Source organism: Microcaecilia unicolor, chromosome 9 (genome assembly GCF_901765095.1).
Source record: "Microcaecilia unicolor chromosome 9, aMicUni1.1, whole genome shotgun sequence".
NCBI classification, from domain to species: Eukaryota; Metazoa; Chordata; class Amphibia; order Gymnophiona; family Siphonopidae; genus Microcaecilia; species Microcaecilia unicolor.
In genome coordinates this window covers 162,778,637-162,804,480 of record NC_044039.1, presented here as the reverse complement: position 1 = coordinate 162,804,480, position 25,844 = coordinate 162,778,637, and the positions used below count along the sequence as shown (strand labels likewise).

Here is a 25,844-nt window from a genome sequence, read left to right as displayed (position 1 = left end):
CGTTACGTCATCACTGAGCGCTGCTGGCGCCTGGCGGTAGCAAGTGGCAAAGGGGAAGGGGTATGGAGGGGAGTAAGACTTTTGTGAGAGAGCTGGAGACGGTGGACGGTTCTCTGCTCACAGTAGCACAGCTGAGCGCGGGGGATGTGGGTTGCGTGGTGTGGGATGCTGCTATTGTTCTCGCCAAGTATCTGGAGGCTGGGCTGGTGCTGCGGCGTCGCTCGGTTCTGGAACTTGGCGCCGGTACTGGACTGGTGGGACTTATGGCAGCAGTTCACGGGTACGCTCACCCGTGCATTTGCCGGAAAGCCTGGAATTAATTCGCATGTTGAGAGAGTTGGTTAATCTGGTATTGATGCAGGCGCAGCCTCACTCTTCTCATTTTACTGTTAGATATGTATGGTTTCTTGTAATTTTAAGTTATTACGTTTTGTAGCATTGACTACAAAAAGTTGCGTGGAGGGTAGAATTCCATGTAAAAGTATCGGTTTTCCATGTTTTAGGTTTCTACTGAGACCCATGCGTTCGAGCGTGGTAGAAAAGATGTATAGAAGCTGTTTTAATTTCCTCCTCTTATAGACCTCTTTCTGACTCCGTCACACGGGGGACTAAAGGTACTTATTTCATATATCAGGTTCTGTATAGTTTCTCTAACCTCCATTGTCACCCAATCACAAGGGGGTGGCATTAGGAGCCGTAATTGAAAACTAATTCCCATAACTACTGCTTTCTGTCCAAAACTGAGTGTCACTTGTATGTGATCTACCTTGTAGGCTAAATGTTAGGTAAAGAGAAGATAGAATCAATAAAAATAGAGACAGAGATAGGTTTAGATAGATAGGTACATTTTATTTCTTACCCAAACACAAGTCTTCAAGTTGATACAAATACAGACATCAGATTCTGGGTTTATCTGCACAGCGCCCTGCCGTCTGAGAGAAGCGTTGGGGAGGAGTTCCAAACTAAGGCAAAATCTCCCCTCTTTTATACACAAACCTCTCCATAGAAGTGAATGGTGAGAAACCTTGCTCCTAATCTTTCTCACTTTCTGAGATCATACTTTCCCACGCGGTCTGCTGTCTGATGTGCCCACCTCCTTCCGTTCTCAGCTACTGCTAATTATCAACATGTTTTGGGAAGCGTTGAGATAACAGTTTCACATCTTCCGGCTGCAATACTTTTCATACCTTTCATACTTTTCATACCATCTCATGAACTCTGTATTACCTCTGTATCATTGTATACCAAAATTATAAGCTCCATTTTATTCATCTGATCCATCATTCTTTCATTACAGGTGCTGTATTTGATTTAAAAATTGTACCAATTTGTGGCAGGACTCATTGTTCAGACCTGCTTTTTGCAGATTCTCAAATATTAAATCATTTACTTGTTGTTTGGCCTAGTCAGTACTTTTTCAGTTGTTTTAGGCTGCATAGCTTTACCCATCACTATTCCAGTGGTAGATCTAAAGCCAGGCCATATATTAACAAAGCTTTATATTGGCAACTGGGGTGGGGTATTGTTGCCTTCCTTGTGAAAACGAGAATTTGTGTTCTTTCGTGAATCTGTATGCAAACCTATGCAAAACTTGGCCTTTAACGTGTGTTTTGGCAACTTCTGAGTGTTGAAAATCCCATTGTTGTAAAAAGTAATGCTGTTTCTGACATTTTTTGTCCTCGAGTTTGTCTGTATGCAGGTTTATGTCACCGAGTAATAGTACATTTGAGTGGTATATGCATGTATTTGAGATAATATCCATAAAATCTGGCTGCTGTGATTCTGACCACATGCCTGGAGGTCGATAAAATGTAAGGGATCATAGTTGACCCTGTAGTGAGGTGTCCTGTATAGTGCAAGCGAGTATTTACAGATAGGGGAAGCTAAATGCAGAAATAAGTTCTACCTGGGAAAAGAATCTGTAAATATTGCTAGGCCCCCTCCTTTCTTTGTGTGTTTTGTACTCCGCTCTGGATAAGAGTGGAATATAAATTGTAGTAAATTTAAAAATGGTGATGTTTAGTTAAAATGTAGAAGATGATCCCTAAAGATCCTTTTTCTTTTCTTTTTTTCTTCGTTTTTTTTTTTTTTTTTAGCGAGCTCAGTGTGGAGGATTCTGATGTCCTTATTTTCTATTATTTTTGCTGTGTAATAGTTAACAACTGAGATGCTTGAGGCTGTTTTACTAGGGGGTTCTTTTATTAAGGTGTGCCGAAAAATGGCCTGTGCTGCTGTAGATGCATGTATTGGATGCACGCAGGTCCATTTTTCAACGCACCTGCAAAAAAGGTCTTTTTATTTTTTGGCTGAAAATGGACATGCGACAAAATGAAAATTGGCGCACGTCCATTTTGGACCTGAGACCTTACCGCCACCCACTGACTTAGCAGCAAGGTCTCACGTGTTAAGCGGACGGTAATAATCAGCACACGTATTATGCCGATTAGCGCCACACACCAGAAATTTTCCAGGGCATGTAGTGGGTGTGTGTAAAAAAAAAAAAAATGAAATGACCACCTGGACCATGCGGTAGCTGGGCTGCAGTTCCAAATTGGCGAGCGTTGGCGCCTACGCGGCTTAGTAAGAGGGCCCCTAAAGCTTAGCACATGCTAAATGCAAAAAAAAACATACATATAAAATGGGCTTCTTAGCATTTAACATTCGCTCATTCAATTAACATGTGCTAAGCTTTAGTTTGAGGGCCTTTTAATTAGCATGTTAATTGTATGTAAAGCAAGACTGCCTCTGTGTATCTGGGTTTCACTGTTTCTTTGCTATGTTGAGACTTGTTGTGCTTCTGGCAAGTCTCTTTTTGCCAAAAGCAGGAGGTGATTCTGTTTTCCATATCAGCCTACTTAACCATTTTTAATGTGCTCCCTAACCATTGAATTCTGAAAATATAAATTAAGGGCCCCTTTTATGAAGCTGCAGCAAAAGGGGGCCTGCGCTTGCATCAGTGCTTGTTTTTGACACACGCCAAGGCTCCCTTGTACCACAGTGGGTAAAAGGCAGGTCTTTCTTTTTTTCAGGAAATGGCCATTTTGGGGAGGGGAGGTTGGAGAGAGCACTTACCGCCACTGTAAGGGCTCCCATGCTAACCTGGTGGTAACCGGACAGTGTGCGGCAATGCCCAATTACCACAGGGTACAAAAATTTATTTTTTGTAATGTTGGATATGACGGCACGCTAGGGGTGGGAACTACCGCCAGGCTGCTGTGGTACCCCGGCAGTACTTCCCTTTTAGCGAGTGGTAAACCCATGTTGGGCTTACCGCCGCTTTGTAAATGATGCCCTAAAGTACCAGCACTATTTATTTTCTGTTGTGTTTATACTTGGTGAAAGTTTGTTTTATTTTAGATTATAATCCACTGTAGTAATTTTGAAAAGCTATTTTTCAGGAAATTCCCTTCAAATATGGTCAGTAAATATTGTAACAGGGCCCCAAAAAGTCATGTTGATAATGGAAGAGGGAGCCCATTGACTGACAGCTGTCATATGGTGACAGTTATAAACAACATGACATAACAATTAATACTTATATATTTATTGAGCCTACCAGTAGCTCTGGACAGTCTACAACAAATTACAATAATAAGATAGAATAAAAGTCCAATGACAATATACAATAAGTTCAGTTGCAATGTGAAAACTAGATAAAACATAATTAAGAAGACCCACCTACATTTTTAGCAAATAACTACATTTTTAAAAAAGTTTACAAAAAGTCAGGCAATCTTGATTGTCTTAAGAGCTAATTGCAAAGTAATGGCGCAGGTCCTTGTAGCAACCTCCTATGTAAGCTGTACTTGCAGAAAAACTCAATGCTAATCAAATGATCTCAAAGTGTGCAAGAACTACATTTTAATTAACAAATAAGAAGTTATATCCTCAGAAGAGCTTACAATCTAGAGGGGGCGTTTCTAAGATGGCGGATTTGTGACCGCGTCTGGGAAGAGAGCTCCTTGCTGCACGAGTGAAATAGATTTTTCCTACCGCAAAATGCCGCATACAAAGCGGAAAGGAGCTGTGAGGATTCCTCCGCGACCCGCAGCTGCTTCCTCTCCACTTCAAGGCAGCATTGAGCCCTTCCTTTCGCGTTCGTCTCATAGATTAGAGACGGAGACGCCTGCTTTAGGGGCAGCCGGTGGAGCGGTTCCCCTACTGGGCCTTGAAACATCGCTATCTCCGCCTCCAGAATCAAGCTGTCCTCCGTGTCCGGCGTCTGTGATGGTCGAGGGAGCAAGCACCCGAGACCCCATGGAGGTGATCAAGGTGGCTGCAAGCGGAGACCCTTTACCACAAGAAAGTAGCCGAGAAAGAGGAGTCCCTGTGTTTGAGGGACCCGGAACAACTCCGGAGGTGAATCTGGAGAGGATATGGCTGATGCTGGGAAAAATCGACTCTACTCTTCAAAATACCCCTGAAAAGGTAAATACTTTATCCCTGAAATTTGAAGACATGGTGAAAAATTTAGAAATGGTGAAAGAAGAGCTGACTACACAAGTTAAAGATTTAAAAAAAGATGTTGTTCAATTGCAAGAATTTAAAATCACGGTAATGAAAAATCAGTTGGCAATGCATAAAAAAATTGAACAAATTGAGAACTTCAATAGAAGACTAAACCTCCGAGTACTGAATTTTCCTAAAATTCCTGGTAAAACACCTATTGACTTATTTAAAAAATACTTGTTGGAAAATTTGAAAATACTGCAAGAACTTATTCCCCCTATAAGTAAAATATATTACTTGCCAACAAGATTTGCTGGAAAAGAAGGAAACAAAGATGGCCTCGGAGTAGAAGGAGTAGATTTCAACAACTTATCAGCAATTTTAGAACAATCTATTGAAATTGTACCGGAGAGGGCTACCCTCTTGGTTTCCCTGGTATTTGAACAGGACTTCAACACAATATTTAAATTGTATTTTAAATATTCAAAAGAACTGTTCTTTGGAAACAAATTGTGGATATTTCCTGACGTTACTAAGGTAACTCAGGAACGGAGAAAATTATTTTTACTAATGAAACAGGATGTCATTAAGTTAGGTGGCTCATTTTTGTTAGCATATCCTTGCAAATGCTTGGTCAAGCTCAGTGGGATAAAGTATGTATTTTATGACCCAGAACAGCTGAAATCCTTTCTGGACATGAAACAACTGCATGCAAATATAGTAAAATGATGAGAGACGAATTAGTGCACATAAACCGCGTTATGTATAATTTGGCAATAATACCTTTAAATCTCCACTGATTATGTAACCCCCCCCCCCCCCCCCTTAATTGAGGTCTAAGAAAGCTGTTAAACTTATTCTTGTTTAATTTTTTTTTACTTTAAAAATTTAAAATTGGCTGTTTTTCTGTAACAAGTTTTGCACTTGTAAGAAATTAAAAATTTATAAATAAAAAAAAAAAAAAAAAAGAAGTTATATAACTCGGAGCCAGACCATTCAAAATGTGAAAAACAATGTAGTTTAAATCTGATTCTGGCAGCTACTGGGGTACCTCTGTCAAACTTTGATTTAAACAAGATTAACTTTGCAGTGATATTCTGGAGCAATTGTAACCTCATTAAAGTGTTTTTGGACAACCCTAAGTTTAAAACATTACTGTAATCCAGATGTGACAGTATTATAGCTTGCACAATTTTTTGCAAATCGTCAATCTCTGATGTGGCGAATCATCCAGAGTTTGCAAAAAGCATTTTTAACTGCTTGAGAGACCTGAAGGTTCATGTCCACATATGAATACAGATTGCTTAATGTTAGCTGAATACAAAAGAACATCAGACCCAGCTCATTGATTAATTGTAACATTTTAGTAATTTAACTTTTTATAGTATAATAAAAATGTTCCATTAAAAAGAAAAATGAATCAGTTGCCCTAAGGCTGCACATTGATGTAGTCAAAGGAATAGTTGTCCCGTTAGTAACTGACTTTTTCTCTGGAACTGGTGGTTTGGTTTTGTTTTTTAATGACCACCCATAACAATACTGTTTTCTCTGTATTCAGCATTAAGGCATGCCAAGAAAGGAGCAGTGATGGACTCCTAGAAAATAATATAATGCCTTGTTTTCTTAAGATAGGCTCTGTGTTGGGTGCTACTTCAGCACTGATATGTACTGCTAACCATAGTTAGAAATCTAATAAGTGCACGCTTAATAAGGAGTCCTTTTGATTCTGCCTGAAATTCGTGTTTCCCAAGTTACAGTTTAAGGTAAGGAAGCTTGAAACAAAAAGATCTGTTGTTTAATGCAGATCAGTATTAATGAAGACTTTTTTTTTTTTAATTGGTACTACTTTTTTAAATATTTAATATTGTTTCTGATTAAGAATCTAGAATATTACAGAACCTGTAAGCAAAAGCATGGGTAGATAGTCTCATTATGTGCTAAACCTTGTGGACCTGCCTCCCAGAAACGCCAAAAGATCATCCCGCAAATTTCTGAATCTACACTTCCCCAGCTGTAAAGGACTAAAATACAAGCTGATGCATGCAACTACCTTCTCTTACATGAGCACGCAGTTGTGCAATGCATTACCTACTACCTTGAAAACTATTGACGAAATAACCAACTTTCATAAATCTCTGAAGACACATCTCTTCAACAAGGCCTACAAAGAGAACCCATAACCTTACTAAATCACCTCGCCAACCCTCCCAGTTATGAAAGTCTACTTTCTATACCTATCCGCCTAAATCTTTTCTTCTTTCCCTTATTTAATATTTTTACATCACTAATTGTATTTGATATCCTGGAATGACAAAGCCATAACAGGACTCTGTAAGCCACATTGAGCCTGCAAATAGGTGGGGAAATGTGGGATGCAAATGCAATAAATAAATAAATGTGATTATGCTGCCGTTCTCTGTTGTCTTGCTCAGATTTGAGCAGTGTATTTCAGCAAAAGATAAGCTACTGCGGCATGAATTTTCATGTTTCTTTTCATAACCTACTGTTTTCTTGGGGTCTGGTATCGTAGAGCAGATGTCACAATCACAGATCTTGAAGACCTGCAAGACTTGATGAAGATTAACATTGAAAATAACAAGCAACTTATTACCGGTTCTATCCAAGCCAAGGTACTAAAATGGTTTGTATTTCCTTTATCTTTGTTTATTTTCAAACCTTTATAACACTCTCATCCAAAGTCTCCAGCTGGTTCCGATGAAGTGTATGTAATATTCAGTCAGATACATTAACACAAATATTTTATTTATTAGGGTCTATTTACTGCCTTTTGTGAAGGAATTCACTCAAGGCAGTGTACAGCAAGAATAAATTAAACATAAGCAATAGACAATTACAGCAGTAAAAATATTCAAACAATAATACAAAGTATGGCATAGTATGCTACATTACAATGTCAACACAATACAAAATAAAGCATTTTAATAGGTAGCATAGGGTGTAAGCAAATATGGAACATACAGATAGAGTAACAGGAATAAGAAAATAAGGGACTAGTTTAAAGAAATTTGCAAATGAGATCAGAAAGGTGCTTGAATATCATCATAGCTAGGGTAGGAGTGGCTAAACATGTCCTTCTATAAATATATACAACCAACCTTAAAATCATTAAAATTTCTTAATTAAAATTAAACCTATTTTTTAAGTCTTTATAAGTTTTTAGAATAATACAAAAGTAATATATATGTTTATAAGAAATGAACAAGCACCATATAGTATAACCAATAAATCAACAAACATTTTAAAAAACTAAAATAAAAACAATAAACCCAAAACAAAAAAGCAAACCTATTATATCAGTAGGTTAACAGAAAATAAAGCATATATATATATGCGTATATTTAATTTGAAAGTTTTCTAAAAAAAATAAAAGTTTAAATTGCACTTTCTAATACATTATGCATAATCTCGTTGAAACACTGAATGATGGGGCAGTACTTTTACCAGGAACACTTCAGCTTCCCATAGAGAGAGAGAGACTCCTGCACCCTTAAAGGGAACCTAATGCTAGGTTTAGTCCAGTGGCTTGATTCCTGGCTTTGCTCTACTGCTCAATAGCAAGAAAACAGTGAGGTAGATCCAAGGAGGATAACAATGAAGTCTTTATTGGGAATGCCTAAAATACGACCCGACACGGCTGTGTTTCGGCCCGAAGGCCTGCCTCAGGGGTCTTGATGAATCTCTGATGTTATAGCGTAGTACTTAACAACAGGAAAGCCTAAAGCAAAGGACCTGGCTGTAAAATCGTTTGGTTATCCTGTTTTGCGAGTACGCTGAAAAACAAAAGCCATGTTGCTGGCTAATGTAAATGATGTGAATGTTGCAACACTGGCCTTCGGGCCAAAACACGGCCGTGTCGGGTCGTATTTTAGGCATTCCTAATAAAGACGTCATTGTTATCCTCCTTGGATCCACCTCGAGATTTTCTTTCTACTTCTCACGGTTTCGTGAGGTTTGTTCCTCCTTTGTGGTTGTTTCGTTTTGCTCTACTGCTCCCCAGGTCCCAGCTGGAGATGTTTTGTAGGCAGTTATCCACTGCTCTTGGGAAGAAGGAGTCATTATCACCTCCCTATAGTGACACTTAGCAGATGGATTTAGGGCCTGTTATTGAAGGGTTTCAAAAGGAGCCCTAGGACATGGTCTTTTGAGGCCTATCACTGATAACCGAGCTGGGGTAAGTAGAAGGGTGTATAAAATAGAGGCTAATCCCTGGATAGTTTTAAAGTAACAGTCATGGTCCCAGCCCTTGGTCTTTTGAGGATTATCTCTGATAACTGAGCTGGGGGAAGTGGGAGGAGGTAAACCCTGAATAGTTATGAAGGATCATGGCCCCAGTGCCCAGCCCTGGTTCCACTTGAACAGGAAGCATAAAGGAGCAGATGGAAGCTGCAAACTGCTGGGTCAAAAATAAACTGAACAATTAATCTAACAAATGTAGATGATTTTTTAAAATATGTAATATATTTGTTTTTCCTAGGGGAGAAAGCATAATGGAATTTTTGCCTCCACCAGATTATATACTGATGGCGGACTGTATTTACTATGAACAGGTAGGTGGTCAATGTAGTGGAAAAAAAAAGCACACATCTAAAGGTCAAATGTACTAACATTGGATGCAGATGAAGGTTGTCTTATGCAAAGGTCCAGATGACAGTGAACTTCCTATAAACACCACATTTGGAGGGGCATACAGGATGTGTATTTGTGGCTGTCAGAAAACTTGTTATCTTCAAGCTCTCCCACCTACCACCCGAGTGATGTGACAGCATGCAAGCCTTAAAGGAGGCTAAAGAGCTGTATAGTGGTTTATTTGTATTACCAGAATAAGAATGGAATGTTTAAAATGATTGTCCTGCAAGATTCAGGAGCATTATATAACTTTATATTGGTGTCATGAATTCTGTGACTAGTGCTTGGAAGGGGTCAGTTTATAAAACTTTGGGGCCCTTTTACTAAGGGGCACTGAAAAATGGGCTGCGCTAGTGTAGGTACGTATTTTGGGCGTGCGCAGATCCATTTTTCAGCGCACTTTGAAAAAGGTCTTGTTTTTTTTTTAATTTTTGCCGAAAATGGACATGTGGCAAAATAAAAATTGCGCGTGTCCATTTTGGGTCTGAGACCTTACCACCACCCATTGACTTAGCAGTAAGGTCTCACATGGTGACTGTGCGGTAATCGTCTATGTGCATAGAATGATGATTACCGCCTGGTTTCTGCTGCGCGAAGAAAAATTATTTCTGGCACGCATAGCGGATGCGCATAAAAAATAAAATTACTGCCTGGGCCACGGGTTGCTGGGCAGTAACTCCAAACTGACATGTGTAGGACACGTGTATGTGCCTATGCGGCTTAGTAAAAGGACTCCTCTCTTTTTTCAGGTGGCAGGTCTGTTTTATACATGGGAAAGTGCTTTTTAAAAATATTGCATGACCATGAACATAAAAAGAAGGTGCAGAAAATGTATGAGCCTACTTTTAAAAACAAAAAAAAGGCAACAGTCTCCTTACTATGATAGAATAATAGTAAAAAAGGTAGACTAATAGAAAACATAAACAAATGAAATATTTTATTGGTGTGAATCACACCAATAAATTATTTCATACGTTTGTGGAACTAGAGGGCATGAGTTGAAGTTGTAAGGTGGTAAACTTAGGAAATAGTTTTTCACAGAGAGGATGCCAGGAAAACCCTTCTGGGGGAAGTGGTGGGAACAAAACCAGTGACTGAATTCATGTATGGGATAAACACAGAAGATCATTGTGTAAGAGTATGGAATCAAAGCAAAATTAATATCTTCACTCTTTGAACAGGGCATAGAGGGGTGTAACCTGTACAGAACAGCAGGTTATAACTCTGGTTGCCCAGTTGGGCAGACTGGATGGACTGTACAGGTCTTTATTTGCTGTCATTTACTATGTATGCGTAACTTCAAAAGGATTGTGTGTGTGGGTTTTTTGTTTTGGATTTTACAAAACAGTAGCGCAAATTCTGTAGATGAGTTCTGACATTGCTGTGAGGTATGTGGTCAAATTGGCTCTTTCACTTGCAGAATATCTCCTACTAGCTTTCCAGTAACATTGTTTGTATAATTTTAAAAAGTTAAAATCATGCAGCTGATCTGTTTTTCGCCATGTGTTTCATCTGGCTTCACTTTATCATGTACATTAAAATAATATGGTGGTAAATGATTGATTCAAATATAAGTGAGTGCAACTGGATGAATATTGTGTATGTAAATCGTGTACATGAAACCTTAGTAATCGGTTCTTGGTTTTTCTTCCACAGTCTCTAGAACCATTGGTGAAGACATTAGAAGAGCTTGCAGGCCCAGAAACATGCATCATGTGCTGTTATGAGGAAAGGACTATGGGTAAAAACCCTGAAATAGAAAGAGAATTTTTTAAGGTGACTTCCCATTGTCCTTGTGATACAATAGTAAATATCTTGAATATTGGGCCAGGACCCACAACTCTTTTTACAAAAAAGAAAAAATAAAATTCCCCTGAGCACCCTTCTGCCTACCTGTAGCCTGGTGATCCAGCAGTGGTCGTTGGGGGCAAGAATGTAGCACCTTGTGGCACCGATCTAAAATGGCTGCCGCAAGAGGTTGTTGGGGGGGAGGGGGGGGGCGGGAGAGGGCTCAAGGGTATTAAAAAAAAAAAAAAATTATGCCAGCCCCAGCCTGATATTCAACCGGGGCCGCATAACTGCCTTATGCGGGCCTGGCTGAATATCTGCTGGACCTGCATAATTTTGGGTGGTCTGACCACCCAGAGCTTATCTCCTGATGGTGCCAAGACATGGCCCGGCACTGAATATTGGGTGACAATTTAGCCATTGATGATCAGTGTTTAAAAAAAACAACACTGATCGCCACTGGCTGAATATTGGGGGGGGGGGGGGGGGGGGGGGGTATATTACAAGTCAGCTGTTATAAGTGAACAATGTGAATTTCTAGTCTGAGTACAGTGTTGTTGACTGTGAATGTTCTGTAATTCCATAAGAGTCATGAATAGTAGATCATTGGTTGCAAACATCTCCAGAAAGAATTTGCTGGTTGCGGTGGCATCAGGATTTTGGTCCTCTTTTAAGAGCAACACAGTTGAAGTTAATTTCTGGTCAACCTGAGAGCAGCACCCACTCCTCTCCTGTTGGCTGTTCATTTCATTGGATGAGCAGGATAAATATTAGATAAAAACACTGAAATAGTGCAATGCCTCATGCTTTAGAAAATAGAATTCCTCTGACAGACACCAGAGATGTTATGGAGCTCCATCTGAAGGAAGTCATACCCCTGCAAGCCTCCAGCCGAAGGCTGATGCTCAGCAGTGAGCATGAGGACTGACTAGAGGTGTCTGCGACTGTTAGAGACAGATAAAGACCATTATGACGCCTTCACCACCTACTCAGATCTACAATCCTCTGAGAAATTATAGTATTGCAATGCATCACTAGCCTCTGTTAGACCCACCTTTACCTTTTTAGATGTTCTAAGAGAATGTTTTTGATGGAAAGTCATAAAGAAAGAGATAAATAGGATGTCTTCCAGGCCTTTTCCTGGTTTCTACTTAACTCTTTCTAGTAAAGGCAGAGAGGGTAGGGATCCAGTAGAATGAACTGATTTTAATCAGTTGTAAGGAAGGCACATATATACATAAAACATCAGCATTGCCCCATTCATGCCTATAAGTGGGCCACAGGGCTCTGCATAAAATGCTCCCTGTAGTTTCATTTTTAATCTTTGCTCCCCCCTCCCCCACCCCTTACATGCCCCATGTACAACTTCAAGTTGGGTATTTTGGAACATGTATAAGATCTCTGAAGATTAATAATGAAACAAAATAACTGGTTTTAATCAAAGGAAACAGGAAGCTGTTGGATACTGTGGGAAGCCGGGTCCAGCATAACTCACAGCTGCCATTTATGCCTCACTTTTAAAGTAGTGAGTGGTGGTGGGTGAAGCCGTGCAGTAATAACTTCTAAAATGTGGCCAGTGACAGCTGGTTTGATGAAGGGGATACTTCTTTCCATTGAAATGTCCTTTTTTTTTTTTAAGTGATGTTTTAGTTCTTAATGTATTCCTAAAGGCAAGTACCACAGTTCTGGAACATGTGGCTGGTTGCACCAATAGTCAAAAACCCCCTTTATGCAAAGAAATTTCATGGCATGACCCAAAAGCCCCAAAATTAAGGAGAATACAGCAGCACTTGGAGGTTCAAGACTGTGTCCTCTAATATTTTCTGTGGTGTGATAGGTGTGGAAATACTATTGGGGACCTCTGCAGAACATTATGCGCATATTTTGTGCTATTTTTCTCACTGTGCCCAAACTCCCCCCCCCCCCCCCCCCCCCCCCCCCCACTAATCCAAGCACTTCGTATAGGAGTCACTACCATCTTTCCCTTCTCAGCTTCCATCTTTGTGTTCCCTTCATTTCTGTTTGTTGCTGCTCTATAGGTTTTGTTACTGTTTCTCAGCTTCTGCTCCATTTCCCCTTATATCTGCCTCTATTTCCCCACTCCTTCACCAGTCTCCATCATCCCTGCCTTATCCTGCATCTTCCCTCTTGCTTTACTCAGATAATATTCCTTATGCTCGGTGCCAGACCAGTCCAGACAAGTGGGTTATGTTCTCCTACCAGAAGATAGAGACAGAGAAACAAAGCTCGGTGCTGCCTTCAGCTACTCATTATTTCTCTGTCTCCAGCAAATAGTGCAGACATGTGGCCTGGTGCAGCAGAAATGAGTAGGCCACTCCTGGGAAGGCTTGTTCCTCCTTTATTCATATGTCTGGCAATGATGAATGAGATTCACACCTCATTAGAGGAAAAAATGTTTTGTTGATCCACCTTGATTTGAGTGGTGCTTTTGATATTCTTGACCGCATTATCCTTCTGGATAGGCTAATTGAGGTAGACATTTCAGGGACAGCCTTTAACTGGTTTCATGTTACCTCTCCACTTGGTCCTTAGGTTATTATAGACACCAAAGGAAATTAATGCCAAAATATAGACCAGCACACCATCTTGGTTCCTCCTCCTACCTTTCCTCTTCTGAGGGTTGCTTTTCACAACTGCTGGAGTCGTGCTTTCTCTCTTCCAACATTAAGGAAGTCGGACAGTGCAAGCCAGGTCAGGCCAGGGGCATCTATTTTCAAATGGTTGTTTGTCACCACGGAGATTTTTATAGGTGCTTGGTTCTTCTCAATTTTGGAAGGGGGTATGATTTATTGATGTGTCACAATAAGGCATTGTAGTCTCTAAGGCAGAGCTCATTAAACCCCAGAATATTAGACATGGCACCTAGGTTTCACATGCTGAACAGCAGTATCAAGCCCTCGCAAAAGCAGTAGTGTCAGTGAGTGCAGCAAATTTCTCACACCATTCCTGAAAGGGGAGCTTGTTATTGGCTGGCAACGGCTGAAGGAGCAGCTGCGTCATTGGTTTACACCGGCTGAGGAAAGGAGTATCATATTGCCAGTGTTGCCGCAGAAAAAGGCAGTGATAGCAATGCCCCGAAAAGCAGCAGCAGCCCATGCAGAATCCAAAGACCATCTGAATTTCCAGCACTGTAGATAGGATTTCTAGCACAATATTGAAGGAGGTAGTTTATAGCGGATGAAGGGAAAATAATGGAGATCATGACAGTCTTCTGCTGGGGAGGAGGAAGAAAGAATTTGAGAAGGGGCTGCTGGTGTGTGTGTATGTGTGAGACTGAAACTATTGGGGTCTGGGCATAAGTGATAAAGAGGGTTGAAACGGGATACTGGAGTGGATGCGCAGACAGTGGAGAAAGGCTGAGGCATCAATTTCAGGAGGAGTCAAGGAGATGGTCACTTCAGACCACCCAGTATGAATTGGCAAGTTCCAGAGGACCAGTGAGACTACTCGAGTTCTCACAAAAGTGTCTAGAATTTGGCTTTCTAGAAAATAATGGCAGGATAGTGTGCTTCCTTGCACTGTACTCCTGCTCTGCTCCGCTGTAAGCACTTCAGCATGGGTATGCAAGACTGGAGGGGCTACACCTCAGATGCAAAAGTCCCGAGAGTTATTGTGGCATCTCCTTGCCTGTTCCGAGTAGAGCTTGGGTACATTCCACTCATGTGGATTGATGTGGAATGGATAATGATAGGCAAGTTTAAATTTCACCTTTCATATTTTCTTTCCTTTAGTCCTTACAAACTAGTCTAGAGTCCACCTGCGGAAGCCATGGAAATCAAGGGCTGTCACTCTGACAAATTCAGAAACCTAACAATGAGTATGTTGTCACTCACTCTCATTCCTGGGTTAGTGACCATGGAGTGAAGTTTTTGACTGCAGCAGGTTTAGCTTTGGTGGTGAATTGGAAACCCAAAACATAACAATTGTTTTTTGGTTGCCTTAGATTTGACATAGGATACTGAGGAGCTAAAAGCAACACCAGGTCCCTGTGAGGGGAGTGAAGTCTACTCTGAACTGTGTTTTTTGTTTTGTTTTTTTCCCTCTGGCTCCATCTGCTGGCAGGGGAGCATAACCCACTCATCTGGACTGGTCTGGCAGGACTCAAGGAAATTAACTGATAAGTTTGTTTCATCTTACATGAGGGGTGAGAGACTGTCTTATGGCTGCTAACTAAATCCCCTCTACACCAGCACAGCAAGTATGCTTAAAACTTATGAGTAGCATTTCCTGCCTGTTAATTGTGCATCATGAGATCAACAGGAAGGAACTACGAAGCTACAAGTGTTTGACCATGCGGGCTGTGCCTGCACAGATGGGGCAGAGCAGTTGGCAGCTGCAGGATGGCCTCCTCCCAAGGTCTGTGTGGTGATGGTGCAGAGGCCTGTGTGGGTAGAGGTTGCTGCATGACAGCCACTGAAAGACTTCGCTGGACCCCAGTCTGTGTGTTTTTCATAATATCTGATCACTGGACCCCAGTCTGTGTGTTTTTCATAATATCTGATCTCTTAAGTAACCTGTCTTGGTGTTACATTGCTATTACAGCTCCTGCACATGAATTTTGATGTAGAAAAGATTCCTTTGGAAAAGCACAATGAGGAGTATCGGAGCGAGGACATTCACATTTTACACATCAAGAAGAAATTAAAGGTAGTGTGTTTTCTATTCGAGACTCATGTGAACAGTGTAGAATGAGTTTTGCTTTGTAGCATTAATCTTAATTTCCCAAACAGTACAAGAGCACCACAGTTCTAGGGGGTATGAGGAAGGATAAGGTGATGTCCTGTAATACAGAGCTTAGTGTTTTGAGTGTCTTTTGTAGAGGACATTTTCATCCCAACTTTTGAGAGGTAGGGCTTCGGATTTTAGTTCATTTATGTTTCAGATATATAACATACTAGTATGTAATTGTTCTTTTTACACACTAGTTCCCTCTATAAAGTAAATTAAACATGTTTTGTAATTCTCCTCCTCCCCCCGTCATCCAGTTCCATCAGGCCTTTGTGGTCTTATACCTCTGGGCCAACCTTAGGTGATTTGCTGTATGAACAAGGATTAAAGATGTCCACATCTAGATCTGTTCATCCTCTGAATTCCATTAAAAGCCTCCAAGTCTCCTGATATTCGTCCCATTTGTCCAGTCTAATTGCTGTTAATTTTCCCATCATCTCTATTCAGTTTACTCTTTTTTTTCCATTGGTGTAAAGCAGGGATTTGTTTCCTTTTCCAGCTTGCCAAAATTGATTTTAGATTTTAACCAATACACACTGTTAAAATGTCCTGATGCTGAAAACCTTAAAGTTGTTTGAATGAAACTATACCTGTTTGGTTCCATCTTTTGAAAATAACTTTGTTCCTGCCCTGGTGGGAAATTCTCATTGTATTGAAGGGACTGGAGTATATGGATGGAATCCTATTTCCTTTCCTCAGCTTTTGCACTTTCCCTCTTCCATCTCCTTATCCATACTGCTCCTCGAAGACCCTTATATTGTTTAGAAGATCCTCAGCCTTTTTAGCTCTATCCCTCCTCTTCCGTAAATCCTACATAATAAATTTCTACCTTACCAAGGACTTGAGACTATTCCAAAACATTTGTGGTTCCTCTGTCCCATTGTCAGTCCATTCCAAGTAGTTGCTTATTTTCTGACACATAGAAATATAAACTTCTGTCTTATAATAATGAGCCATTCAACCTCCAATAGTCTTCCGCTTAGAAGCTTAAATACTTTCAACTCCAGTCAAATGGGGCCATGGTCTGTTATTGCCCCTATCGCCACGTCCTTTGTCTCCTGGCAGGTGTTAGCATCTACCAGAAGTCTGTTGTGGAATATGTTTATGCATGTTGGAGTAGAGCATTATAATTGCTCTATATTGGGTGGCTCTAGCACCAATCATCCATCAGTTTAAGATTCCCTTTCAGTGTGCCCTGGTTAATGGAGTGCAGAACAGAGAAGGAGGAAGATAGGTGTCTACTAAATGGGTTCTCTGCTGAAAGTGTGGAACAAGGTGAAAAGAATGAAGGTGATTGTTAGGTTTGGGGGGTCCCTCCTTTGGGCTGGGTAAAGAGAAGAGGGTTTATGAAAAGTGAGAATGCATGGGTATTAGTAGGTTCGCGTAGATCATGGATGAGGTCACTGTGCTCCCTTCTGAACCTGTACTGGAGAATTTAATTTACCAAAGGGGGACTCATTCACCAGCATTATATGAGGTGGTATGGAAGGGGTATGTGGATAGAGGAAAAGCCTTAAGGAGTTGAAGAGATTATGGTAAGGAGTGGAGAAGTAGCCTCATGTTTAGTGTAGTGGGCTGAAACCTAGAGAACAAGGTTTGTTTCCCCTGTAGCTCCTTGTGACCCTGGCAAGTTACTTAACCCTTTGTTCCCCAGGCACAGCAACTTAAACTGTAAGCCCGCTAGGGATAGAGAAAGTACATACATATAATATATGTAAACTGCTTTGGTTGTACCACAGAAAGGTGGTATATAAAGAATCTAATAAATAAGACTCTTAAAGGGGTTATTACACAATTTTGTGGAGATCTTGAGGGCAGAATAGTTTTGAACTTTATATTTCTCAACGATTGGGAAGGAGATTTTGAGGAGATTGAGATCGGGATCTGTATGCATCAAAGCATATCAAAGCTGTATGTCTCTGTTGATCACCCCACCCCTCACCTATCCACGCCCATCCTGTTAGAATATCAATGATATGCTTTGATGTCCCCATGCATACCTCCTACCCACCCCCATCCTCCCACCCTGTCAGACTGTCATAGTAATGCTTGAATGTTTTCACTTATATACACTGTCAGCTAGCACATTTGCTTATTTCCGATCTGATGAAGAAGGGCAACCTTTGAAATCTAATCAAGAAATGTATTAAGTTATGTCCAATAAAAAAGGTATCATCTTATTTTCTTTTCCATGTTTTATTTTGTTTGATTTCTATTGATAATCTTAAGAGTGGACTAACATGGCTACCACACTCCTCTACTTTTTGTTGGGCAATTTAACCTTTTAACATTATAGAATCTTACTCTGCTGTTGATTACATGTCTGCAAGTCACCCATTCACATTGGTTCTGCCTCTTTAATTAAGCTCCCTCCCTTTGCATCAAATCCAAGCACATCTCTAATCTGTCCCCCTTCCACTTGGAGTTCCAGCTCTTCTGCTCTTTTTTTTTTCCCCCTCCCTTTTTTTCTTGGCCCTGCTGGTTACCCCTTCCCCTTTTGGCCCTCTCTCCCTACAATAGAGACCACCTTTCTGCTTTGGAGAAAGTGCGACAGCAGCGAATCCTATCCATCCCTCTTCCCCTTTGCTTCCTTCATATACACATTCTCACACAATATGACCTCTCTCTTTCCATATTTGCATTTTCAGACACTCCTCCTTCCTCTTTTTCCTAATTGAAAGTCGGTTCAAGCATGCTTAGCTCTGCACCCTCTATGGGATCCAGCTCATTAGTCCAACTTTTGAAGGTCCATTTGAGCCAACAGAAGCTCTTTCACATTCCCTTCTAAAAGTCATTCCCTTTATCCTGCTTCTTATCCTCTTTTCTTCATGTTCACTCCCTAGGCCTCTCTTCCTTAGTATGCTGGGGATCTTTTATACTCCTCTTCTTGGATGGCAATCACTCCAGCTTCCTCTCTTACCAGAATGCTGCCAGCCTTTGCATGGTGTCTCCAGCTCTGTCCTTCCTTCAGTGGTCCCTTCGGGCCTTCATTCTTTAGTATCTACAAGGTCTTCTCTACTACTGTTGTTACATGCCAAAGAGAAGAGTCCAAATGGTTATAACTACGTATATCTTATTTTTTTTCCTAATCAGGGCTGTTACCTCCCCAGACTCTTTCCACCTCTGTAGTGTCACCTGTGAGACATTGTTAGATAGTTCTGTTTTGTTAGTTTTCCAAAGCAATGATCCCACATGTCGGGCTTTGGTAATCAGCTTTCTTTATTGCTAAAGTAATGCAGGCAGGTCTTTGGGTAGGTTCCTGCTTTGCAGCTCCAGGCTCCTGTGAGTGCTCTCAATCCATAGGGTTTTACTTACTCCCTCCTATGGATTCTGGACCCAGGATTACGCTATACATTTTTCACCACCTCTACACAAATAGTAACATAGTAGATGACGGCAGAAAAAGACCTTCACGGTCCATCCAGTCTGCCCAACAAGATAACTCATATTTGCTACTTTTTGTGTATACCCTACTTTGATTTGTACCTGTGCTCTTCAGGGCACAGACCGTATAAGTCTGCCCAGCACTATCCCCGCCTCCCAACCACTGGCTCTGGCACAGACCGTATAAGTCTGCCCAGCACTATCCCCGCCTCCCAACCACCAGCCCTGCTTCCCAACCACCGGCTCTGGCACAGACCGTACAAGTCTGCCCAGCACTATCCCCGCCTCCCAACCACCAGTCCCGCTTCTCACCACCAGCTCTGGCACAGACCGTATAAGTCTGCCCAGCACTATCCCCGCCTCCCAACCACCAGCCCCGTTCATCATATCACCGCTCAGCCATCTTCAAGCTGAAGAGCCCTAACCTTTAAAGCCTTTCCTCATATGAGACGAGTTCTCTCTCAATCATTTTGGTCACTCCATGCTCATTCTTAAGGACCTACCTCAGCAGCTGGAGAACTTAAGTGTTGTCATATTAGGACAGATCGAAGGTCCATCAAGCCTAGTATCCTGTTTCCAACAGTGGCTAATCCAGGCCACAAGTACCTGGCAAGATCCCAGAACAGTAAAACAGATTTTATGCTGTTTATCCTAGAAATAAGAAGTGGATTTTCCAAGTCCATCTTAATAATGGCTTATGGACTTTAGAAAATTATCCAAACCTTTTTTAAACCCTGCTAACATTCCCTGGCAAGGAAATCCAGAGTTTAGTTAAACGTTAAGTGAAGAAATATTTCCTTGGTTTGTTTTAAATATATTACTTAGTAGCTTCATTGCGTGCCCCCTAGTCCTAGTATTTTTGGAAAGAGTAAACAAGCAATTCACATCTACCCATTCTACTCATAAGAACATTTGAATAGCCATACTGGGTCAGACCAATGGTCCATCTAGCCCAGTATCTTGCTTCCAGCAGTACGCAGCAGAAACCTAATTTGTAGCACCATTCCATGCTATCAATCCCAGGGCAATTTCAGTGAATGTCCCCTGGTCTTTGTACTTTTTGAATGAATGAAAAACAAAAAATAAATAATCGATTCACCTCCACCCGCTACACACCATTCAGGAGTTTGTAGACCTCAATCATATCTCCCCCCCCCCCCCCCCCCCCCCAGCTGTCTCTTTCCCAAGTTGAAGAGCCCTAACCTCTTTAGTCTTTCCTCATATGGGAATAGTTCCATCCCCTTTATCATTTTGGTTGCTGCTCTTTGAACCTTTTCTAATTCTGCTATATCTTTTTTGAGACATGGTGACCAGAACTGATGAGGTCGCAACATGCAGAAATACAGAGGCATTATAATATTTCTGGTCTATTTTGCATTCCTCTCCTAATTATTCCTAGCGTCCTGTTTGCTTTTTTGGCCACCACCAGCACACACTGGGCAGAAGATTTCAGCGTATTGTCTACAATGACACCAATGTCTTTTTCTTGAGTGCTGACTCCTGAAATAGATCTAACATCAGATAACTATCATTCGTATTATTCTTCCCAATGTGCATTGCTTTGCATTTGTCTACATTAAATTTCATCTGCCATTTGGATGCCCAGTCTTCCAGTTTCCTAATGTCTTCCTGCAATTTTTCACAAACTGCATGCGTTTTGACAACCGAATTTTATTTGTGTCATCTGCAAATTTAATCACCTCACTCATCGCTCCGATTTCCAGATCATTTATAAATATGTTCAGTAGCACCGGTCCCAGTACAAATCCCTGCAGCACTCCACTATTTACCCTCCTCCATTGAGAAAAATGGCTATTTAACCCTACCCTCTGTTTTCTGTCCAATAACCAATTCTTAATCCATAGAAGAACAGTCCCCTATCCCACAACTCCTTAATTTTCTCAGGAGTCTCTTATGAGGTACTCTGTCAAAAGCTTTCTGAAAAATCTAGATATGCTGCATCAACCAACTCAACTTTATCCACAAGTTTATTCAAGCCTCTAATATTTCTCCCCTCAGCAGTCTCTTCTCCAAGCCAAAGAGCGCTAGCTGCTTTAGCCTTTCCTCATAGCAAAGATGTCCCATCCCTTTTATCATTTTCATTGCCCTTCTCTGTACCTTTTCTAATTCCGCTATAACTTGAGATGCAGTAATCAGAATTGCACACAGTATTCACGGTGTGGTGTGGTCACACCATGGAAGGTGCGAAGGCACTATAATATTCTCATTTTTTGTTTTCATTACTTTCTTAATAATGGAGTAGTCCTTTTCTGATCCTTGTTTTGTTTTGTCTGGCTATATTCTCCAGATCCCAAAGTTTTGTGGCCAACTCCTGCTGCACAGTTTTAATCAGATCCACCAATTTTCTTTTTTTTTTTTTTTTGCATGTCTACCTGTAGCTTCTCTCGCACTGCTACCCTTGTCTTGACCTCCATAACTCACTGGCCCAGCTCTCTAGTTTTCTCTATAGTCTATAGCACTTTTAGTTTCCCCTTGGATCAAATTAAATCCCTATTTTATCTCCTGCATCCATCTCTCCATATCTTTTATCAGTCACCTTCTCGTAGCTATCCTGCTCTGACCATGCTTGTGGTTCATGCATGAGGCCCATTCCTAACTGCTCCTTACTGGCCTGCTTGTCTAATGGCATTGTTCTGTCATATTTTTCTCATTTCTTTTTCAGGAGTCTATTTTTGGCTTTTAGGAGAGTTCTGTTCAGTCTCCACTCCCAGTTCCTCATACTTCATGGTAGGTGTTTGTATTTTATACCTTTTTTTCCTGCAGTCTTATCGGAGTTCCCCAACTAAGCTGCCATTTTCCCTTGTTGATGTCACTTCCTCCCATGCTAGTGTATTTTTAAAATAAACTTGAGCAATCGTGTGCTCCAAGCGAATCTCCTCTTTCTGTTCTGCATCAATGAGGCTATGCACTTCATTTTGTGGTTTACAGGACATACTTTCACAAAATTCTTAGCTCTTGGCTTTTTACTGAGATCTGTGTGCTTTCTTGTGTACAGTATAGGGAGACTAGTTAGTTAATTTCCCAGCAATTGGGCCCTGTTGTGGAGAAGTAATTTATAGCCACGAAGGGAAGAGAGAAGTCATGCTGGTTGTTGAAGATCTCTACCTTGTTGGGTATCACAAACCATTGAGGCACTTTGCTTGAATTGCTTTAGGTGTGATTGGAATTATTGCCATTTTTGTGTGCAGTGAGGATATTGGCACTCGTGCCTTTTTGTGAAAGTTGTCTGGATTAGTGTGACTTATATTAACTCATCATTCTTTTATTTATTTATTTGGATTTATTTACCGCCTTTTTGAAGGAATTCACTCAAGGCAGTGTACAGTAAGAATAGATCAAACATGAGCAATAGGCAATTAGAGTAGTAAAAATATTCAAGTAACAATACAAAATATGGCATGTTATACTACTTGCAATGACAACACAATACGGAAAAGAACATTATAATTGGTAGTGAAGGGTAAGGCAAAGTTGTAACATATAGATGAGTAAGAAAGTAGGAAGAATTTGAAAGTAAGGTGACTGATTTGAAGAAAGTTGCACATGAGGTCAGAGAGATGGTTAAATATTATCTCAGCTAGGGTAGGAGTGGATAAACATGTCCTGCTGCAGTATGTGCAGCCCGAGTCAATCCTTGTGTGTGTGAGTGAGACTAACAAGTTAGTTACTTCTTCCATTAAAGGCTTGGTTGAAGAGCCAAGGTTTCACCTGCTTCCTGAAGTAGAGATAGTCTTGTGTTAAGTGGAGCCTTTTAGGCAATGCATTCCACAGTGTGAGGGTACTCCGGAGAAGGCTCGCTTGCGAGTATCACATCGTGTAATGTCTTTTGGAGAGGGTTTAGTTAGTGAAAGTCCTTGGGAGGACCTTAGTGTCCTTGGCAGTGTGTGGAGGATCATCCTATTCTTCAGATACTCAGGGCCATACTCTGGGCCATTTCCTTTCAGGGCCTTGAAGATCAGACAAAGATTCAATGCAAAATGGATGTTCTGTGCAGTTTCTAGTTGGTGGTGTTTTAGTTTGGGGAAGTCAAGTTAGTGGCAGAGCTGGCATGCTTGGGACTCGAGATTAAATCTAGGATGGGAAACTGATCACTTGCAACATCATCTCAGACCTCTGGGACATGAAGGGCTGGAGTTGCCTGGTTTTTACCTTCTTTCCTCATGGTTATTACAAAAGCAATAGTTAAGCAGATTCTGCTGTTGAGAAGCTTAAACCTGATGCAGTTCAATAAATTATTACTTAATGCTCAAATTGCAAAAATAAAATTTGAAGATTTTTCTCTTACAGAATTTGTCTTAATGGAACCCTGGATTATCTCATCTTAAAAGTGAGATATGTGTAAAGCGAGAAGATAGAAGAACTCACTTCTTTGGAGTTGTACCTTGCACATGTAATGAACTTCTTTGAGCATGGCTAAGGGAAAAGAAGCTCCAGTGTATGCTGAGAGCTTGTAAATTTTCTCAGATTTAAATGCAACTTGGCAGAGGCTGAACACAGTGACCAAGGGGGTCCCTGCCACTTGAGCCTTTTCCCGGAGTATAATATAAAGAACTACTTTCAACCCGTTAAGTAGATTTTTGGCCTCTCTGTCATCACAAGTAGGACAGCTGAATATGTAGTTTTAAACTTGAATAAATAGGTTCTTCATATATATTATTTGTGCTACTGTACTTTAAATGGATAAACATTTTACCCTAACCCTGGAATGCCTTTGCTCTCTTCCTCCTCCTGTCTACCTAACATTTGGCCAGATATCAACCTATGAGCTCCCAGTCATGATTTTGCAGTTTCCAAAGTTCACATTATCTGAACTGTAACATTGGCACATGTGGGTAGATTTTCTGTTCAATAAAGTTTGCTTTATACCTGTCTGACAATTTTGCGTGTAATTTCCAGTTAGCCATGCGTACCTGATCACTTTGTGAAACGGTGTAGATCGTTTCCCAACAGATTGTTCTTTCTGGAGTACATGAGGAACCTAGGGCTTAGGTCTGTGTGCTTGCCACTGGGCTTATTTATTGCTCAGTCTTTCAGAAGTCAGCTTTTTCCAGAATGCTTCATGCTGAATAATGCATTGCAGTAAATATGCTGAATGTTAATGTCTTATCCTTGCTTGAATCAGCCAGTTGTTTGCCTGTCAGTGTCCGTACTACAAAGGACATGTTTGTCTGGGACATTGCGTTTGGCTTTATGCTGGAGCCAGCTGCTGTTGTGAAGCAGATAGGAATGTTAGGGTGAAGTGGGGCAAGGCTAATTGCCCATACAAGCAGGTGTGTAGCTGCTGTCCTCGGGTGGATGAAACAAGAGAGGTGTATTGATTACCGACAATGGCCAATCAGAACATAAAGATTAGCATATGATGATATGGGGAACAGATTGCACTTTCCAGATGCTGATTCCTGGGTTTTGATTGGACAAGGAGGTGCATAAGTATGCTAATGAATAACACATCTGTCGTAACTCAGTACATGTAACTGTGTCTTAATATACTTACAAGTTATCTTAATTTGAATGTTTGCTGTTGTCTGTGATGCTGGAGTTGATTTCTGGGAGGTCATACTTCCCTGTTTGTGTTATAGGAGATGGCACTATTTGTTCAGTGCTTACTGTACAGTGTCTGGGCAGTTGACAGTTCATGAGATACCAGACGCATCTGCCACTGCTACTCATGGCTGGCAATTTGAATTCACATTTTGCCTTAGCATCTTTCTTTGCGTGTTGCTCTAACAGCACACATTATATGGTGAGCATAAACATATGCTTCTTATCAGCTCAGAAGCTAGAACTGTGCAATTGAAACTTTCTAGGCTTATAGTCCACTCGGTTGTGCACACGTTGGCCCCATTGTAATAAAGTATTTTAAACTTTTTTTTTTTTTTACCTGCGTTTTAGCACACATTTTTAAGCATTAATTTTACTCCCATATATAATATGGGGTTTTTGCGCACACACAAAGAGTGCTTTACATTTAGCACATCTTCATACAAATGTTTGGAAAAGCCTGGTACAGAATTACTCCAATACAGGAATGTGCACTGAACTCAAAGCACTTTTGTACTTCCATCTCTTAATGCTAATTTTTAACAGCAGCCCTAGAGGTGAAGTGAAGGATTTAACTTGTTTACTTCAGTGGAAGTAAATGGAAAGAATAGTAATTAAAAAAAAATTTAAAAAAAAAGCCAAATACCCAAGACCTGGGCTCCCCAAGTAGAGATCCCAGAAAACATAAGCATAGGACCCTTGAGCCAGACAGTCTTTGGCCTGGGGCCATAGTGCCCCTGACCTATATATTACCCTCTCCCTACCCCCGATGGCCCTTCAATATTTAACAATGAGGTTGACAGGTGTCTGCTCTTGGGCAGTGCACATTTTTAAAATGGCACAAGTTCAGCTGAGGTCACTCACTGCAACTGAATCCATGTCATATTTAAAAATGGCCCTCATATGCGATGAGTTTAGGAAGACGAGGAAGAAAATTCTCTCATTCATCAATAGCTATGAGAGGTCTAACGGTGGGGGAGGGGGTGTCCCCCCTCTGATATCGGGTCAGAGTCCCTCTAGCTCAGGACTCCTTGGTCAGACCAGAGTTTCCAATTTTCTCAGTTTCAAAAGAGCAGCGACGTGTGTGTGTGTGTGAGCAAAGTGACCCATGTTCTGAAATTTGTGCACTTTTTAACTTACCCTTTATTACCGTCCTGTTTAAGCATCTGACATTAAACTCTGCCTGCAGGTGGCAGTGCTTATTTACTGAGGTGTGATAGTAACCATTGGAACTCTAGGAAGCCTGGTTCAAACACAAGTTTCCC

The 25,844-nt window shown here is 40.9% G+C and overlaps 1 protein-coding gene across 2 annotated transcripts; it reads left to right on the top strand.

Moving 5' to 3' along the window:
* Window positions 1–23,903, top strand: VCPKMT (valosin containing protein lysine methyltransferase). Of its 2 annotated transcripts, XM_030215300.1 has the most exons (7): window positions 1–280; window positions 6,980–7,090; window positions 8,945–9,017; window positions 10,753–10,872; window positions 15,448–15,552; window positions 21,701–21,765; window positions 23,326–23,903. In XM_030215300.1, the coding sequence occupies exons 1-6, from the start codon at window positions 63–65 to the stop codon at window positions 21,719–21,721; spliced, it is 648 nt and encodes a 215-aa protein (XP_030071160.1). In that variant the 5' UTR covers window positions 1–62; the 3' UTR covers window positions 21,722–21,765; window positions 23,326–23,903. The 2 variants fall into 2 exon arrangements, with proteins under 2 accessions (XP_030071160.1, XP_030071161.1); XM_030215301.1 differs by lacking the exon at window positions 21,701–21,765.
* The last annotated feature ends 1,941 nt before the right edge of the window (window positions 23,904–25,844 follow it).

Excerpts from the sequence above, each read along its gene's own strand:
- VCPKMT (XM_030215300.1), top strand. The coding sequence starts at position 63 with ATGGAGGGGAGTAAGACTTTTGTGAGAGAGCTGGAGACGGTGGACGGT. Across the intron at positions 281-6,979 it reads CTTATGGCAGCAGTTCACGG|AGCAGATGTCACAATCACAG; the intron begins GTACGCTCACCC and ends CTGGTATCGTAG. Across the intron at positions 7,091-8,944 it reads CAAGCCAAGGTACTAAAATG|GGGAGAAAGCATAATGGAAT; the intron begins GTTTGTATTTCC and ends TGTTTTTCCTAG.